This window comes from Macaca fascicularis, chromosome 6 (assembly GCF_037993035.2).
Source record: "Macaca fascicularis isolate 582-1 chromosome 6, T2T-MFA8v1.1".
In the NCBI taxonomy this organism is placed as follows: domain Eukaryota; kingdom Metazoa; phylum Chordata; class Mammalia; order Primates; family Cercopithecidae; genus Macaca; species Macaca fascicularis.
This window is the reverse complement of record NC_088380.1, coordinates 129,762,130-129,782,141: the sequence shown is the minus strand read 5'-3', so window position 1 is coordinate 129,782,141 and position 20,012 is coordinate 129,762,130. Positions and strand designations below refer to the sequence as shown.

Sequence of the window (20,012 nt, the reverse complement as noted above, 5' to 3'; positions counted from 1 at the left end):
TGAGGCAGTCCCTAAGGGGAGCTATTTAAATGCCTTGTGGTTGCAGGACTAGTGAGACCTCCAAGCATCAAGGAGATGAACTTTTTACTACCAATGGCTTTCAATAAATTTCACTGGATTCTCCTCACTCTTTCGAAGTTTTAGCTGATTTCTGAGTTTTCCTTCTCCTGGCCCTGGGATATTTCTATTATAAAAGACTCAGAATAAACCTCTGTGAATGGCTCACATGGTAAAACATTAGACTTTTAAGACAAAGTTAAAGAAACTAGAATTGAATGGCCTAGATATACATATCCCAGAGGAATGTTTCTACAGATCTGTAGTAGTTAGTGGAATTCTATTAAGTGTTCTGTGGCAATTTAAAAACATGGCCCCAGAATTCTTTGACATTTCTCCCACTGAGAAGTGGGGTCAATGGTCCCTCCCTTGAATCTGGGCAGGCTTCAACCAATAGCATACGGCAGAAGTGATGTTTTGTGACTTCCAAGGCTGGTTTTCCTGGGATCCTCACCCTGGGGAAGCCAGCCACTATGTGACATGTCGAACTCCCCTAAGACTGCCATGCTAACAAGGCCATGTCTAGGCACTTTGGTCAGTAGTCCCAGCTAATCTCCCAGCTGATATCCAGCACCAACTACAAGCCACACTAGAATATCTTGGACATCCAGCCCAGTCAAAGTTTCAGATTATCCAGCACCATTCAAATGCTGGTTGCCACTGCTTGAAAATTCCAAACAAGAACTGCCCAGCAGAGCCCTTCTCAAATTCCTTATCCACAAGATTGCAAGCAAAATATAAAGATTGTTTTAAGCTGCTAAAATTTAGGGTAATTGGTTATGCAGCAATAGTAACCTGAATGTGGTCTGCTAGTAGTAGAGGAAAAGATAAGAGGACTTTGTTTATATATATGTCACAAATTTGCAGTGTGAGGTTAGTTATAGGTTTTTAAAAAATCTCACTCTGTCCAGGTGTAGTGGCTCAGGCCTATGATCCCAGCACTCTGGGAGGCCAAGGTGGGCAGATCACCTGAGGTCAGGAGTTCGAGACCAGACTGGCCAACATGGCGAAATCATTTCTCTACCAAAAATACAAAAAGTAGTCAGATGTGGTGGGGGGGCCTGTAATTCCAGCTACTGGGGAAGCTGGAGCAGCAAAATCACTTGAACTTGGGAGGCAGAGGTTGCAGTGAGCTGAGATTACACCACTGCACTATAGCCTGGGCAACAGACCGAGACTCCATCTCAAAAAAAAAAAAAAAAATTCATTTTGTCCTCAATAACCATTATGTTCCTAAAAGTTATACAAACACTATTAGGATTCCATGTTGTCATTTTGTCACAGCTAACTTTCAGTCAACAGGGTATAGCTCTTCATTATATTTACATATTATTTACAATTGTGACATTTTCATTTTTGTTATCCATACATGTTTCATTTGTTAAATGGCAAGTATTTACAAAGCACTTATTATATGCCACATACATATACGCCAGATATACTTGTTTCAAGTGAACACGTTTAATTTTCAAAATGATCTCATAAGGTAGGCATTATTATTATCTCCATTTTATAGATGAGAAAACTGTGTCAGGGAGGGATCAACTGCTGAATTTGGAATTTGACCCCAGGCAATCTGGCTTAAATCTATAAACTTTAACTCTCTGCTGCCTCTCAATTTTTTGTTATTTTATTCCCAATTCAAACACACACACACACGCGCACACACACACACCAAGGTAGTATACTGAAATGCAAAAAAAGTAATAAAATAGTAGTAAAAACATACGACTTAGGGTAATGTAAATGCAAATGGTCACCAAAACTCAAGTATAAATATTTTACCTCTCTCTCTGTATATGTAGATAGATAGATAGATAGATAGATAGATAGATAGATAGATAGATAGATAGATAGACTGGGACAAGTAAATCCAATAGATTTTATAAGATTATCCATGCATTCATCCCTTGTCTCTAGTGCAGTTTCTGTTATGAAATTTTGTCATATAGAGTCATGAAGTAACTCAAGCTTTCCCCTTATTTTTAAACACAGCATAACAACCTTCCTGATAAACCAACAGAGTTTTTCTGAAACAAGTGCAAAATAATACTTTTCAGTAAAAAATTAAAGTGTCCCTCTCTACAGCAAAACAAGTCACACCATTGCCAATAAGCCTGTACAGCCAGCTATATACTTACTGATGGATATTGTGTTTGGCAAGAAGGCAGAACAAGCTATTGGAGAAGCTCCCTTTTCAAATGGTATCATGGGTTTCACATAATAACAATGACATGAAGTGTAGAGGAGCAATTACTATCATGTGTAGTGATGGAAAACACAGACTCTGGAGTGGACTCCAGCAAATCCACATCCCAACTCTACCACTTGCTAGCAAGATGAACTTGGGAAAGATACTTAACATCTCTGTGCCTCAGTTTCCCCATGTGTAAAATAGGAATAATAATAGTACCTACCTAGAGCTGCTAAGAGGACTAAGTAAATCAATACTGTAAAGCACTTAGGACAGTGCCTGGCACAAGGTACGGGCTTTATAAATGTTTTTCAAGTAAGTAAACAAAACATGTGCAAAGATATTTCACCTTACAGCTGGAAAAAACCACTGCCATACAGTGTACAAATTCAACATATGCGTAATACATATCGGGGAGAAATGTGATGATCTTTTGTTCTAATCAATAGTGACAGCAGGCCAGGTGCAATGGTTCATGCCTGTAATCCCAGCACTTTGGGAGGTCAAGGCAGGTGGATCACTTGAGGTCAAGGAGTTTGAGATCAGCCTGGCCAAAGTGGTGAAACCTGGTCTCCACTAAAATGCAAAAATTAGCCAGGCGTGATGGCACGCACCTGTAATCCCAGCTACTTGGAGGCTGAAGCAGAAGAATTGCTTGAGCCTGGGAGGCAGAGGTTGCAGTGAGCCGAGATTGCGCCACTGCATTCCAGCCTGGATGAGAGTGAGATTCCATCTCAAAAACAAACAAACAAACAAACAAAAACAGTGAGAGAAAATACTACAGAAGAGATTTTGTTAATAATTATTTTATGAGCTGTGATATAAATGGAAAGATGAGTTAGTTTGAGTATTGAAGGGGCGCTAGCTATGCGTGCGGCAAGAATAAGGGTAAGATAATTGTCCTTAAGTGTCAATCCATATCTAGCTTCATTCGCAAAGAACAATAGGTGGCCAAAAATATGCCTCCAAAACTTAATTAAATGTTGAAGAAAATAATTAAAACTGTAAACATAATCAACTCACAGCCACTGACTGTCTTTTGCATGAGCCATATAAAAAGGCAATGGCGAATACAAGCATGCTGGTTCTCCATGCCAAGCTCTGTTGGGTATGGTATTGATGATCTATTGCCATAGTTATTCCAGGCAACAAAGGATCACAAAAACTTGGTGGCAAGCACAATTTACATACCACTTATGCAGCCGGAATCATTTGGGGATTAGTTTGGTGGCACTGTTGAATTTGGCTGGGCTCATATAGATTTAGGGGTTGGCTGGCAATCAGCTGGGGCTACTGGGGCAATTTCGTTCAGTTCCAAGTGTCTCTCCTCCTCCAGCTGACTACCCTAGGCATGTTCTCATGGCAATAAAAGGGGTGCAAGAGAGCAAGCAGAAACATGCCAAACCTCAAGGTCTAGGCTCAAAACCAGCACATTGTCACTGCCACCACATTCTATTGGCCAAACAAGTCAAAAGTGGCCCATATTTGAGGTGTGGGAAAATAGACTCCACCTCTTTAGTGGCCCAAACAACAAGCTCACATGGCAAAGAGAATGACTACAAAGAGGGACAAAATAGAAGGCCATGTCCATGATTCAAAAAGTTGCATCCTCATCCCAAGATTTAATATCCTAGTGATGCTTTTTTTTAAGTGTACCTCATATTAGTGGGCTGTATTTATACGGACTGCTCAAATGAGCTCTGTGGTTGTGTTGTCAAACAGTTGAGAACACTCTGATTCTACAATCAATGCTAAGATATTATAATTTTTAATTTGAAACCGTAATTCCTTAATAAGACAAAACTGGAACGCAAATGTCTAACTGCCAAGTTTTTCTGGCATTTGATCATTTTTATCATTTGTTGGAGGGAAAAAGACGCAATGCTGTATTATTGGACATATGTTAAAACCATAAACAAATGCTACAACAAAACAGGAAGGAGTACCTTCTGTAGCCATATACAACTAGAGTAGATTAGGAAATCATTTGCTTTTAACTCTCAAATTGAAATGAGAGTTCTTCAGGTTAGAGTCCAACAGAGTGCTGACAGTAATTTTCAGCGCAAAATTTCTCCTTAATTCTTGGGTTCGTGTTTAACCTGAATGTCAACAACTCTCACAGAGCGATTAATAGCTGCTGCCATTGCCAATAACTTACAATTGGGGATTAAGGGTTTTGAATTAAATAAAGTTTAAATTCTTTAAAAAAATAAAGAAAAAGAAAAGAAACTGACAAGATGAAGAAACAGACCTACAGCTCAAGCTATCTATCATGAAGCCAGATGACCACATGCATTTTCAGGAAGATAATTTGGGGAAAGTTTACAGACACTATCATTCCTATAGTTTATATGAAAAAAATTATGACTAATTTTTAAATGTTTTATTTTTTTATTTTAAAATGTATAACTCTTTTAAATATATGTCTAAAATCGGTGTGCTACATATATGCTGTCTGCCATTATATGCTCTGCAAACCATAAAATTTTAAAAATCAAGTAACTGTCAGTGTTATGGACTGAATGTTCTGTGCCCCCAAAATTTGTATGTTGAAGCCCCAGTTTACAGGTACGGTGAGAAAGCGGTCATCTGCAACTTAGAAAGCATGCTTTCACCAGGAACCAACTCTGACAGCACCTTGATCTTGGACTTCCCAGCCTCCAGAACTGTAAGACATAAATGTCCACTGTGTAAGCCACACAGTCTAGTACATTTTGTTATAGCAGCCTGAACTGATTAAAAAAGTAATCAATGGCCAGCTACCATGGCTCACGCCTGTAATCCCAGCACTTTGAGAGGCTGAGGTAGGCAGATCACTTGAAGTCAGGAGTTTGAGACAAGCCTGGCCAACATGGTGAAACTCCATCTCTACTAAAAATACAAAACTTAGCCAGACATTGTGCACCATGCCTGTAATCCCAAGTACTTCGGAGGCTGAGGCAGGAAAATCACTTGAGCCTGGGAGATGGAGGTTACAGTGAGCCAAGATCTGCCACTGCACTCCTGCCTGCACAACAGAGCGAGACTCTATTGAAAAAAAAAAAATTATCGAGTGAATGAAAATGAGCTTGCAAAAAGAGCTTTGCCCTGAGGTCAGTGGTATAAAGATTCTATAAAATCCAAGTACTTGCAGTCATATTTAAGAACAGTTGTCATTAGAGAATATCATCATTCTGTGTTGCAAAAGCAACATGGCAAGCCTTATTGACCAATAAGAGTAGGAGGAAATGAAATTATCTTGATGAAGAGAATTTCCTAAAAGTGAATTTGATCAAAATTTAACTATTACCCATTTCTTGTTTGCAAGATGTTGGGTTATGAACTATAATGGTGTATTAGTTTTCTAGGGCTGTCATAACAAATAACTGAAACAGAAATTTATTATCTCACAGTTCTGGAGGCTTCAGGGATCTGAAATCAAGGTGTCAGCAAGGCAATCCTCCCTCCAAAGGCTCTAGGGAATAATCTTTTCTTCCCTTTCCCTTTCTGGTGGTTCCAGACATTCCTTGGCTTGTGGATGAATAACTCCAATCTCTGCCTCCAACTGTGGACTTCCCCTCAGTATGCCTTCTTTTCTTCTGTGTCTTCTAAAGACCCATTGTCATCGGATTTAGGACCCACTTGGATAATCCAAGATGAGTTCAAAATCCTTAACTTAATTACATCTGCAAAAACCCTTTTTCAAAATAAGGTCAAATTCACAGTTCTGAGTGGACATAGCTTATCTTGTGGGCATAGAGCACCATTCAACCCACTGCAAATGGCAAAGAAGATGGTAAAAACTCAGAAGAGAATATAAATAATGGAAGCTTGAAATTCTCTTATTATGGATGTTAAAAATAAAATAGATTATTATTAATATTTCTTGTGTGTGTGTGTGCACGCGCGCGTGCATGCTATGTGAGAGTAGGGGAAACTGAAAGAAAAAAGAAAGACCCTATAAGATTACTCCTTATTATATGAGAAGTTTGGAATTAAATGTTCTGTTTTACCTGATATTTGTCAAATAACTAATTTTGGTTATGACTGGGATTCCAAATAATTAGTATCTCCTTACAATTGGGTACATGTCATGCATAATTTCTATATATGCAGGTTTGTTTTTAACTTGAGGATAGGAAAGGGGAATAATCTCGGATGATAACAAGTGGGGAAAATCTCTGCCTGACCATGAGCTACCCTTGTAAATGATAACAAAGTGATCTCGCTAATAGGTTGATTCGGCTGGTTTTCTTTCTGGGTGTCTATGGGCCTCATACTAAATCATAAACAGGGAGAGAAGCTTCTCCTTCCTAGTCCCTTGCCTCCCTAGCTTTGAGAGTGAGCCAATCAACAATCTGTTCTTCCTTGTTATTTAGAGTCATCAAGAAATACATCTGTTTTTACTATCTACTAGGGGTCTTTTATTTTCATCTCTGCTCAGTCTTTTGAAGCTATAATTGACTACTGAAAAGCACCATTCCAAATGCAAGATCATATATTTAGGGGTCTTGGAGTGCAGCCTCCCCTCCTTGAAATTCAATATAAAGTTTGGCATGTTTCTGAAACTTTTCTGTGGAGCAGTTTATTTTAAAATCACATTGCTGAAGAAGTCCATTACCTCAAAAAGGTAAGAATATCCACAGGTTGGGTCAATGCCATGAACCATGTTTGCTGTTGACCTTTGGAAAATTATTTAGTTTCCCTGTGCAATAGTATTATTCACACAGGAATAACAACAACTCTCTATATAAAATAACAGAAAAACCTTTGATTCACATGTGAGACAAATGTCCCACAGAAGGGCATACTGGATAGCTATCAACATAGTTGGCAGATCTTCCAAATGAGCCCATGTGAACAGTACCTTATGGTCGCTGTTTAGTAGGGGATTCAAACACTCGTCTCTGTTCATTTCAGCTCACATCTCAGAAAGCAACTCCTTGGATTTACCAGACCTCCTCCCTCCAGGAAGAACTGACTACTTGCTCAATTCTGTCCCCAGTGGTTCCTGTATAGCTACCTACAACCTCTATATTTTACTTGATTACATGTCTTTCTCTCTCATCCAGATTTTTAACCCACCAAGTCCTATTCATTTTTGTATATAAGCACCTTAGCACATAGATTTTTAAAACTCTTTGTCAAGAGGATGTATGAATGGATGAATGAATGGCAAACATTAGTTGTCTATAGACAAAATGTCTCATTAAAGGTACTCAGAATCGTCCAACCCATGAGGCTGAAAACCATCAACCACCCCTGTGGTTGGCACTACCTTCCACACTGAGCCTACAGCCTAAGGAAAGAAATAAGCTAGACAGAGAAAAGAGTCCATGTATATTCCCAGAGTACCCTTTCCTTAAAAAATATCCAGAATGAGGCTCAGGTGCCCCGTGGATGGAGAGTGCTACTATTTCAAAAGTATATCTTCACTTCTGATGCAGTGCTGTTTCTCAAGAAACAGCATGTCATTCTTGGGCAATGGAATAACCTTGTGCTACAGCAGAAGCAAGATGAAATTCAACTTTTTGTTCCAGGTGGGGCTGGGTGCTAAGCTACTCTGGGACAGTCAACAGTTTTGTAAGATAGCTGCCTGGTATGCACTATCATTTGCACGTTTATTATACTGGAATAGTCTTGGTACTTATGGAAACGGACAAGTAACCCAAAATGGAGTGTAAACCCCGAATCTAAAAACTCCACCTTTTCAGTTGCTTAGACCAAAAGTCTTAGAGTGATCCTTGATTTCTCTCTTTATCTAATATCCAACATCCCACCCATCAGCAAATACTGTTCAATCTTCAAATTATGTCCAGAATTTAACTACTTCCTGCCACCTTCACCATTACCACCCTAGAGTAAGGTACCACCATCTCTCAGCTGCGTTGAAATCTCCTCTTAACCATCTCCTGTCTTCAGTCTGTGTTCTCCCACAATCTATTTTCAACAGAGCAGCAAAAATTATCACTTTAGGTCAGATAACATCCTGCCTCTGCTCAAAATGAGATTTTCCCACCTCACTCGGGGGAAATGCCAAGTTCTCACAATGGTCTTCAAGGCTCTATATGGTCCAGCGCACTTTGTCTCTTTGACCTTACCTCCTGCAATCTCCACCTCTTTCAATCCACTCCAGCATCAGTGTCCTTCTTGCTATTCCTAGAAGCTCACATATTTTTTCTAAGTGGAATTTTATTTTCCAACAGAACAAGACACAAACAGCTGACTTTGGCTTTCTTTCTGAGAGCCCCCTAATCACATACATTCAGAAGAGTTGCAGCCCCAGGCCACTCTCAGGGCAAGTGCTTTCTGCTCTGCTCCAAGGTTTATGGGGTTAGAGGTCAAATATCAAGTCCAGCCTGCCATAGATTTGTGGCTGGGTCTCTGTGCATAGTTTCCTTGAGAAGCTGTGCACCCATCTTCGTTGGGTGAATGAGCATGTGAGCACATGAATGAGGAAAAGAGTAATCTCAAATGCATCAGAATAAACCTCAGGGCTGAATTTTAACAATCTTCCTGCTTGCTAGGTGTATTTTCTAGCTTATACTTCCCCATCAGGAGTTTGTTGACTGCCTACTACCTAAGCTGCACACTAGAATCAAACAGATGGCGCCTGAAAAATGACTGTGGGACTGGAAAAGACAGAACCCAAGGGAAGATCGTGTCATCATAAAAATGTTTTATTAATCAAATATATTTACATTTCTTGGTCAATGATCTCTAAATGTGTGCCTGTTTTTTTCATTTATACAACTTAATCCTGGCAGATTTATCACAAGAATACAGCAGCATGCATGATCTCATTGGTCCTTTGCAGTTTTTTTTTTTTCATTAAATAATGTGAGTTTAATAAAGTTAGAAAACTTTATTAAGTTTTACCCATTCTTACTGCAGGATAATCATTCTTGTCATATCGGTGGCCCTTACAGCGAACTACACCCTCCTCATCACCCACAGTGAGCTTCTTCTCATTCTCTTAACTGATTTGTTTAAACTTTCCAAACTCCAAAAGGCAGATGTGAAATTGGGCATTCACTCTAACCATTTTATTTGGTGGAAAGTTGGAGACAGACATATTTCTATTCCAGCAGGGAACATTTACAGTCCTAAACTTAAAACAACTACATTAAAGAAATTTATACAATGTCCTAAAAGCATCTAAATATCACACTTCCATTAGCATCCTACAGAACTGGATGCCTTTCCCTTGATATATAAAAATAATTAACTTGGGACATTAAGTTGACAAAATAATTTTGCTGATCTAAGCCAAAGTTTTCCTTAATACGTTAGTCATCACCTTGGCCTCTGCATTTGAACTGGGGGAAGGCTTTTTCATGAAATACTTAGAACTGCTAAGGAGAATAATTGTGCCTCTGGCTTTTGCTACTACATTTTCTGCAGGTTGGGAGAAACTAGAGAAGTGTACTAGGTTATTCAGAGAAAGTGAGTCTACAAGGGTTGATTCTGTTAGCATTAGACAATGCCCACATGTGGATCAGCAGGGACTGTGGGCTGGCAGACTTTTGCTCTAAGATGGCTGCTTTCCCCAACATGTGGCAATCACCTGATACAGCACAATTGTTCTTAAACACGAAAGAGTTGTGCTGTAGAAATAGATCTCCAACTTGTCAAAGTTTATATCCAGACTGTTTTCAGTTGGGATTGATGTGCCAAAGTGGGGGAAAGGCACCAAGAAGGATGTTTTTCAAGGCAGGAAACAGGAAATATCAACCAGGATCCCACCATGTTTGACGAGGGAAATATATTTATCATTTCAACAAACAAATGTGCCCATTAGAATCAGAATCTGGAGGAAAGTAGTATACATTGTGGTTTCAATATATCATACTAAACAGTTGCCTTGTAGTAAAGCCAGTTCATGATGAGATTTTGTTTACTTACTTTTTGAACAAACCTCACAGTTTCATCTAGATTGTGCCCCAGAACTTGAACTGGTTCCTTGAGTACCCCATGCATGTAACTACATTATTTGTGCCTTTGACAAACCAAACCTATAATGGCACCAGTCTTTCTTCTTCACTGCTTTAAACCAACAGGCTAACCACATAAGCCCATATTCTTAATCCATACAACTGCATAACGACTCCATTGATGCCTGAAAAGTAACTCACTTAGCATTCAGTCAGAACAAAGAAAGAAAACGAGATTTCACTTAGCCCCGTTGAGGATATGTTTTTACCTGTCGATAGTGTTCAAGCCTTATTCTCTTCTGGCCACTCTCCAACACAACCTGCCCTTCCTGCCTGTTGCCATTTGTCCTAATGTATATCACACTTGAGAGGGTTTTTTTTTTTTTTATTTCAATGTGGAATTTTAGTTTCCTGCTTAGCAAAACAAAAACAATGTCTGCCAGCAATAGAATATTTGAAATTCTGTCCAGCAACGAGATTTGGGCATGACAAAATCAGCAACTATAATGATGCATGTTTTAACAGCATTTTAGCATTGTTTCCACATACATATTTTATAAATAAATTATACTTGTGTTTCTTAACTTTTAAAAGCTCTTGTTCTCAAAAAAAAGCTTTACATAGAGAAGTATTTTCCTCTTTTAACAATTGCCTGTTTATGGCTTTGAAGGAGAAAAAAACTAAAGAAGCTACAAAGCTAAAACTGTTAAGCATATATGAGAAGGGGATAATGATAGTATCTTTGTTATAGAGTTACTAAGGATTAAAAGAGATAATCCACATTAAGCATTAGAACAAGGCATGACAGTAATTGCACAATATGAGTTATAATCATTATCATCATTCCCATCAACATCTGTGGGAACAAGCTCAGAATGTCCTTATTTTTCCATTAAAATTTCCTTCATAGATTCTTTCTAAATGCAGTGGTAGCATATTCAGTCTATAGGAAAGACAACTCAAATGTTTCATGACTATGCCCTGTTTTCTGACATATTTTTTGTTATTGTTTTACATATTGATCGGATGAAACATCTGGCATTTATTATTTAAAGGAAGAAACTACATAAATACTTTAAATGTCAAACACAGCCAGGGACTACAGGTTAAACATCTGTGGCAAGGCTTCCACAGATAAAGCAATATTCTTTTCAGTTTGGCTCCATCCGGCCAGTTGTACCTGACAGCTGATCTTTGGGTTTACAGAATGTAATCTTGGAGAGGGCTGAAATAGGTGCCTTCCTAGGACCCTGCGTTGTTGTTTTGTGGTAGTTCAGATAAATGCTAGTGAGGGGAGAACCTTAAACTTTGGGTTGATAATCACCCAGGTATCTAGTCACCGCATAAAATTTTCCAAAGCTCTTTACCTTAAAAGGATTGTGACAAGCGAATGACATTTCTGTAACTTACAGTTATCATGTTTAAAGAAGCATTTATCTCAGTATCTTTTAAAATCTGATGTCAGGATCTGGTAAAGGCTCTGGGAAATAAAAATTAAATTCATGTCAAGGAAGAAAAAGATAAACATTTCAGGAAATGTGATTATTTACTTTATTTCTTATTCCTGGCCTGGTTTCTGTACGCATGAATAGTCTTAATATGAGAACAATGAATTTGCTCCTAAACACAGGCTGCTGGGTACACTCAGAGTGACCCATTAACCCTGCTGTTCTGGAAATGCCCTCTTTGTGAGATGTGTCATGTTTCCCATTTTAAACAACTCAATAGAGACTTGCATTTTATATTTTAAATTAGTGCAAAACAAATAATGTTACTTCTGCACACTGGGGAAAGGGATTACACTGCCAACGTTTATCACTAATGAGGCACCTCCTACCCATTCAGGGTCGCAGATCTCCTTCCCTGAGCAACTCCAGCCCTGTACCCCACTTGTTGCCTTATCATTGAAAGGGGTTCATAAAAACCCAAGACCCAGGCCCTAATTCTGGTCTCTTGATACTTCTGCTAACAACCAATAGCCCAGTGAGTTACGGAAAGACAACCAAGTTGTGCATCTTAACTTGTTTTGCAATATGCTATTTTCTTGTCCCCAGATGAATATACCTCTCTCAGATTTTCCCAGTTGGAACAAAATCTTTAACCTCACTGCAGTAGTCTAAAGGACTAAAATACCCATGTTACCAGCAGCTACTTAGAAGGAGAGTATTATTTTATCATGAATAGTCACTTAAATAATGCTGCTTATGAACACATAAAATGGGGTCTTTATATAAAATAAGAGTTCAATAAATACTTGTTGAATAAATGAATGAAACAATGAACATTTGATTTAAAAACTGATGAATTGCTAAATGTTTGTATAAATCTTTGAATACCTGGACCAGAATGAAGTTTTTACAAGGTACAATTCAATTATGAGCCCTATGAGGACACAATGATGTCATGATCTTTTTCTGTTATACACAGTTTCCCAAGAAGGCTACATTTAAATGAACACAATAAAAAAGTGTACCAACTGAATCAAATTATATAAATTATACAAGATTAAGTTTTACAGCTTTAATTAGACACACAGTAACTTTTTAGAAGTATATCTCCTCCAAAAAAGTCATTTTTAAAGATAAAAACAAAACAAAAATGAAAAGCTTATTTATGAAAAATTTATGCACATACGCTGGGGAAAATACAACTTTGCCTTGGGATACTGAGATTTTTCTAGAAATGCAAAGATCTGCAGCTCCACCTCTCATCCTATTTACCTGGCATTACCTTTTGTCTTAGACTCTTTGCTAAATAAATGAGCATATGCTAGGATGAAAAGTCTTATTCTGAAAAAATTATTATTATTCGATCCGCATTGACAGAAAAGAGTAAAGAAGTAAAGAAGAAGTAAAAGAGTAAAGAAGGATTGCTTCAAGAGCCAAACCCTAATTTGGCTCTGAGAGACTACCTTTCTCATTTTAAATATCCTTTCCCCAGTGATTCAGAGTGTTTACTCTCTTTAGAGCACTACTAATTAGGAAGTTACTAATAAGAAAAAGTGGCAAATCTTTATGACTGCAATTTCTACCACCCATTTGCTGTATCCCAGGGGATTGTGTGTCCACTTTAAATAGAAAAGGCTAAAGCTATTGTTAGGAAGTTTCAAAGAGAAACCTCCTCCCCAGCATACACTTTGACTAAAATCATTTTGGACCCAAATGATCTCAGTACCTGCTTCAGGGTTCCAAGTCAATGTCCAGGTGTAAGCCTGTCTTTGCGGACAGACAGCTTAGGCTGGTCTGCTAGAAGCTGGCAATGGGACAGCAATGTAAAAATTGTGAATGTGCCCACATGCCTGGAAAATTAGAGTATCCAATTTTCTATTTGTTAAGCAGAAAATATTCCTGACCAAATTTGGTGGAATATGTATGCCAACAATTTCTCTTAATAATAGAGGATAAAAATAGATTTAAATGGAGCAGAACACTAGAAGAGTGTTTTGGAGTAGAGGTAACTGCCACATTCAGTGGAAGTTTGGGATCAGCCAGCAAAGCTATCAGGGTGGCAGAGAGACCATTGTTATGGAAAACCTTCCCATGCCAGATACCAAGGGAGGAGGGAAGCCTTTTCATTCTCCCACGTTCTGAAGCTCCTGAGAACTGAGTGGATACATGGTGTTCCACTGTGAAATGTGGCAAATGGCTGAGCTGATTTTTCACACACACAAAAAATATTAGAAACATACAGGTGATTTCCTGCTGTTTTCAAAGAGTTTGAGTAAATCTTTCAACTTTAACAAATGAAACAGCTTACACATCTGTGAAGCTGATCTGTCCTTTTCTTGCAGGTTTCAGGTTAATATGGCTATATTTCATTCACCCTTCCCAATGACACACATTGTCTGCAAACGTCTCCATCACTTAGGGTAGGGAATTGTAAAATCAGAACACATTCCTAACTACCAGAGAGAATAGTTTCAATCAGCTACTGTTATACAGCAGTATAGATTCCTTACAACTTTCACGACCAGAAGACAATAAGAACTGGAGGAAAATTATCGGTGAACAGCTTGAGAATGGGCGACAGAGGTCAGAATTAGCCATATTTCTCTTTGTGACCCAGGGCTCTAGAGATTATTATTATGTGTCTATATGTATATATACAAACATAAATAATAAATACAAACACTAATTAGACCCTGTTGAATTCCATTTAAAATGTGGTAGCTGGAGTACTAAGGAATAGAGAAGCAAAATTAAAAGGGAAGGGAGATTTTCTGAGAGCCAGATACATAATAATAGATTAAACTAAACCATGCAGTATCCTTGCCTTTTAGTAGTGAGTTCAGTTATGTGTCTCATTTTTATTGAGGGAAGACAATGAGAAAGCTCAAAGACAAGGAGTTCCTTAAAAGACTATGTCCTGATATCAGGTAATGATGAAATTTACAAACAGAAATTGTTATTAAACATGCTAGATAAAATTGAACAATTTTTATCTAAACTGGCCATCGAGGTAGACAGTCTCTGAGATGCTGCTGGGAGCTATCAGTTCTTCCCAACACTAGATCATTTCAATAAATGTGACCCAATTTCATTGAACACCACTGTTGAACCACCAATAGGTTAGCTGAAATTCACTCAAAGAATAGTGAAGTGTAGAGAATTCCTTCTCTTTCAATTAATCAATCTTGAGAAAAGAAAAAGTAATTCTATTGATAAAATTAGCTGCTCCTGGGCTATCTGTTCTAACCACAACCTTCTCCATGTTTCCTCCTCTCAAAGTCTCCTTGTCTGGGCTATTTTCATTTGCATTTGCAGACATGCTCCTCCCACACACAGGAGAGAGGAAAGGGGACTCCTGGGGTTCATCTGTATGAGGAAGAAGGATAAAACTGCTAAAAGGGCCTTGATGATGGAGTTTGGCACTATTTTTGTTTACATGTTCAACATTCTCAAGAAACAACTAAAAAAAAATTACATGAAGCCTAACACCTTGTCTCCAGCCTTAGCCCAAAGAACTTTATTTTCATTTTCTTTTTTTTAAGCTAAAATGTTATTGAAAACAAACGTTTCTCAACAAGCTGCTTCAGAACAATATAACGCATTATGAAGCTCCATACACTTTACACGTTCTTGCAATCTTGACAGGACAAAATAAGTTCTCAACTTTTTCCTTTGAATTTTGAAACTGAAACCATTTTCTTCCTTTTCGAGACTCCTGCATCAAGACCAGGCGGTTTGGAAGAAACCGTGTAAAAAGTGCATGAGAAGTGAGCATGGAAGACACGGAAATAGGATGCGTCTGGGGCTGAAGGTAGCATTGACTCAGCGAAGGCTCTCGCTTTGCTTCTGTGGTCCCTGCTGGGGCAGCCAGAGTCAGGCCAGGCCAACCGACACAGCAGAATGAAGGGCTGTACAGTGGGTCCTCATGAAACATGCTACTAAGAAAAGGTGCAACGAGAACCAAGTCCCTGTGCATTCTTAGTCACAATGGTGGGCAGAAGAACCCATACAATTCCTCCCTTTGGTATTAAATAACAGTTTTTAAAAAGCTTTTTAGAAACAAAGCAAAATACATGGTGGGACTGGAAATGTTAACCATCCCAGGTTAGTTGTCCACTGAAATAAGTCTCATCCCTAGTCATAAATAAATAATCTCTTTCCTGGTCTGACTTCCATGCCAGGATCAATATCTCTTAACATCTTACTTATTTTATTACTGCTTTTGGTTTTCTGGGACTGATTGAAAGTTGCTCAGAGGAAATCTTTGGTTTTGCTTAAGTGTCCGTGACATTTAATCATGACTTTCCTTGCAGTTTAATTCCAACCAGTCAATCAGTTAATCCACTTCGATTGATTCTGGGCTCTCGGTTATTGGCTTGCACTCATTGGGCATCCGTTGGTGTCGGCTCAGCTGGGTGGCCTGCGTGAAGCTCCTCTCACACCTCTCGCACCTGGTGGAGGCAAGAGAGAAAATTGAGACCAGGGAGCGGGGCCTGCAGGGTGATGGGCTTCCTCTCATCCTGCCTAATCAAAACAGACACTCCAAAGTGGCTTCAGATTTTACCGGCTCAAGAGGTTTAATTGGTGGCTCCTTCCAAGGCCTGGATGCCTGTGATGGGACAAAGCCCGTCTGATGCAGAACAGAGGGATCTGTCAATAGGCAGGGGGAAGGTGATTTCTCCAGAGAGCCCTGTCCTGCTGCAGCTCTGATCACTGTCAGTTCAAATAGATAAAGAACAAAAAGAGATTTTTAGGAGTGAGCCATCAAAGAAGCAGCTTGTCTGCAGTTTTCTGCTCTGTAACCCCAAAGAGAAATTGATGACAAATAGAATTTCACCTACTGCTAATTTACAATAGGGAATTCTACTCCCTTCAGAACAGCAGCCAAAGAGTGCACATCTTGGAATTTGGAAACTAGAGGAAGCAATGCGTTAGAGTGCAGTGACTATGAGGGGCAGTAGGCATGGTCGCTGCTTTTTTGCAAGAGCTGGTTACAGTGTCATGGCCCAACCAAACTTAGGGTTAAAATAATTTATAAAACTAGAATTTGCAGTGGCACAGTGGAAAGGATGTACATATGGGCTAGAATTAAGGGCAGTGTGTCTGATGAGGAGAAAACATCACACTTCAAGATTTATCTCTTCTTTTTAACTTAAAGGAGAAACAACAACAACAAAAGAGTGTAATCTAGAGACCTTGAGTTCCTCCCTATCTCCCATGTCCATATCTTCCAAACAACCTTCACTTATTAGCTTGGTGGCTACTCAATCTACAAAAAGCAGAACACACACTCAAAATTTAGTGGGAGCCTATTGTTTTTCTGTGTGTGTTGTCCCTGGCTGATTGTCTGTGATTGTGTGTGTAAATACACACACCCACAGATGAACTGTGGCAGCTGGCTGAGCACCAATAGTGACTTCTCCATCACCACCTTACTTACCTGGGCTGCCTAGAGCACTGGCCCAGCATCTAATACAGCTCAGAGGCCACCTCAGCCACCCCAATGCCCTTTCCTCAAACCTCTGAAGAAAAAGATATTCAAGAAGAGCTACAGACAATTGTCCCACTTTTAAATAAGGCAACCCCCAGTTTGTGAGCCCCTGCACTATGTAAGCTGCAGCGAAAGCCACCATGACATAGTCTCCATGCCTTATCACAGACAAGAAAGCCACAAGCCCTGTTATCTGTTAGGCATTCCTCTCCTTCTCCTCTTTAGTAAATTATATTAAGAGCCCTGTCATGGAAATAAGTACCTATAAAATAGGACACATCCATCCACTCTGGGAATTCTTGCATGTTTTTGAACATGGGGAGGCAGGAGCTTGACTTCGCAATTGGATTTTTCAGGGCTCCTGCACCAGCGGAGTGTGTCGGGGGAAGAAGTTGTGTTTCTTTGATTGTCTTTCGGGGAATATTTTTAGCAGCCTTTTCCACTGTTAAAAACTGCACTGTGATCTTGACAAATGTATAATGTCAGCTTTAATGTATCAGACCTATCAGCTCAATGAAAATAACTCAGAAGTATTGATCACCTAATGATTTTTGGTGTATTCATTAACGTCCGTGGGCAGCTCATCCCCTCTCCAGAGCTCCTGGAGCGCTGATGACACGTTAGCGAACTGCTGATTGTTTATTAGAAAACTGATTAGTTACTGGATTAGTGTGTCAAAATATACTACCTTTCACTGCTTGACAAACTTTCAAATTATTATATTCCTTTTTTTTATCTTGAAGCTCTAGAATCAATTTCAAAGAGAGTAGAATAGCTTGAACAATTATGAGGAATGAAAATGTACCTGGGTCATGGTTTTGCATTTCTAATCCTGTATATTAGAATATGAGGAACACATGAGTTGGCAGTTTAGTGCTTCATATAAGGCAGAAGTGTATGTCTATATTTTATTTTAGACATACTATATGTCTATATATGATGTAATATTTTAACATCCAGATTGGATGGAGACATTAAGAGAAAAACACATTTTTCTCAAGTGTTTGCCTAAATGCACTGCAGATATTTACACACGGAACAATTAGTTGTAATAGTCAGAAACTTTGCCCAATATATAGGGTACATAAGAAAAGTATTCCAGAAAAGTCATTTCTAGAGCCATCTGCACACCAAGTGTGAGTAAAAATACAAGCAGATGTGTAGAAATTACCTTAATTTAGATCCTTTTCTCGGGGATTTCTCCTTCTTGAGGAAAGAAGGCTACTAGAAATAATATCTATGTTGTTTGGGAATGACAAGAATACAATTTGTATATTTGAGGAAGTCAGAGCTAGCTATAAAAATACTTTTTTAAAATAAGAGAAGGACTTCAGTTTTATGTTCATTATCTTACATTTTAGAGAAATCTCTTCCACAAAATATTTTCATAGTTTAATGAAACTCATCTCAACAGAACTGACTCAACAGAAGTCAGAGCTAGACTTCACCCAGGTGGCATCTAAACTAACCCTGAATTACAGTCCCTGATGACTGACTGGCAGGGGCATCTCTAAGCCTGGACTTCGTGAAGTGTAACAGAATGAGCAGGAAGAAAAGATGCAGGTAATGAGTCAGGAGGGAGAAGCGCCCTTGCACTCAGGGCCTTCGTTGTGCCTTGCCTTAGCATAGGTGCTGATGCCACAGCCTTGACGGAAGTAACTCAGGAACAATGAAGTGGAAAGTCTACCAAGTACTTCAGCAAAAAGAAATTCCTCATTGTGAGGAGTTTCTTTCTATTATAACATTGTGAGCATCTTAATTAGACTTAATTACCTTTAAAGTTTGAAATCATTCTTTACTTGCTATGATGGTTGACTGGATTACATGTACAAGGAGCTTAACAAAGCGATGTAAAGTTCTGTTACCACAGAAAATCTGCAACAAGCTTTCTGTGCCTCTATGATATGCCACAAAATACTTTTTGAATTGAACCAAATTGCGCAGGGCTTTGCATGTATGGCATGTTCGATGCATATTTACTGATTTGCTTCTTGGATTTGCTTTAATTTTGCCTAGATCTTGTTCAAATATTAGATGTCCTTTGGAATTTCCTTTGATTTTTTTCATACTGAGCCAAACTCCATTTTCTTGATGCAAGAACATAGCGATGAATGATTCTCCCTGCTTCTAACAATAATGAAGAACCCCTCCTAAGGAAAATTCTGGCCTGTTCTCAGTTTCTCAGGTTCAGAAAGCCAAGCTTCAGGCAGCTCACACAAATCCTCTCAGGCAGAGCAGAGCAGCCCACTGAAATATCAAGACACTCTGTTGAGTAAGAAGGAGGATGGAGTCCTTGTTGCAAAGAATAATTTTTAGACTGCCAACTAACTTCCTTATTTCCTTCCTTCCTGCCTGCCTGCCTGCAGTAAAATGCTTGGCCATTGCTGTTAAATGATATCTTGGTTTTGCTCCTTGTTTTCCACGACTTCCAGTATCACAGAGCAGATTGAAAGCCAAGACCTTCAATGTGATCTTCTGATTTTTATTTTTCGTACATGCTCCTTTATCTTAGAAATCCTAAGTCTACAGCCTGGGGTAGCTGCTGGCAGGCCCATCACCTACCTAGAACCTGGGAGATGGAATCTTTCAGTGGAATTTCAGCCAATCAGATATGAGGCAAAGCCTGGAATGAAACTCTGACCTCTTCATGCCAAATCTTCTGCAGCCTTTTTTGGATGGCAGTAATCTTGATATGCCTTCAAAAACCACTTCTCAGCAGAAGATTTTAGAAGTTGGAAAGGGCTTTCTCTGACATGGCAGGCTCAATCTCAGCTCAACCCTGAGAATTCTGTAAAGGCCTCCTGAGCCCTGGGTGGGTGGGACAATTTGGGGACTGAGCCATCTGGGGCATCTATTTGGAATCTCCCCAAGACATACAATTGAGGGCTGTGTGCCTTTACAAGATTCTT

General features: G+C 39.1%; 1 protein-coding gene across 6 annotated transcripts in view; it reads right to left on the bottom strand.

Moving 5' to 3' along the window:
* PRDM6 (PR/SET domain 6) overlaps window positions 1-20,012 on the bottom strand; it is a 122,062-nt gene that overhangs the window by 8,449 nt on the left and 93,601 nt on the right. For 3 of the 6 annotated variants that reach the window (XR_012414038.1, XR_012414040.1, XM_045394161.3), the window contains one exon: window positions 15,108-16,063. The exons of the other annotated variants lie outside the window; for them this stretch is intronic. Coding sequence is in view for 1 of the 3 variants with exons in the window: in XM_045394161.3 (XP_045250096.1) it covers window positions 15,949-16,063 (115 nt within the window). In the remaining 2 variants the exon portion in view is untranslated. Of the gene's footprint in view, window positions 1-15,107; window positions 16,064-20,012 lie in introns of those variants that run through there. 6 annotated transcript variants of the gene reach the window in all.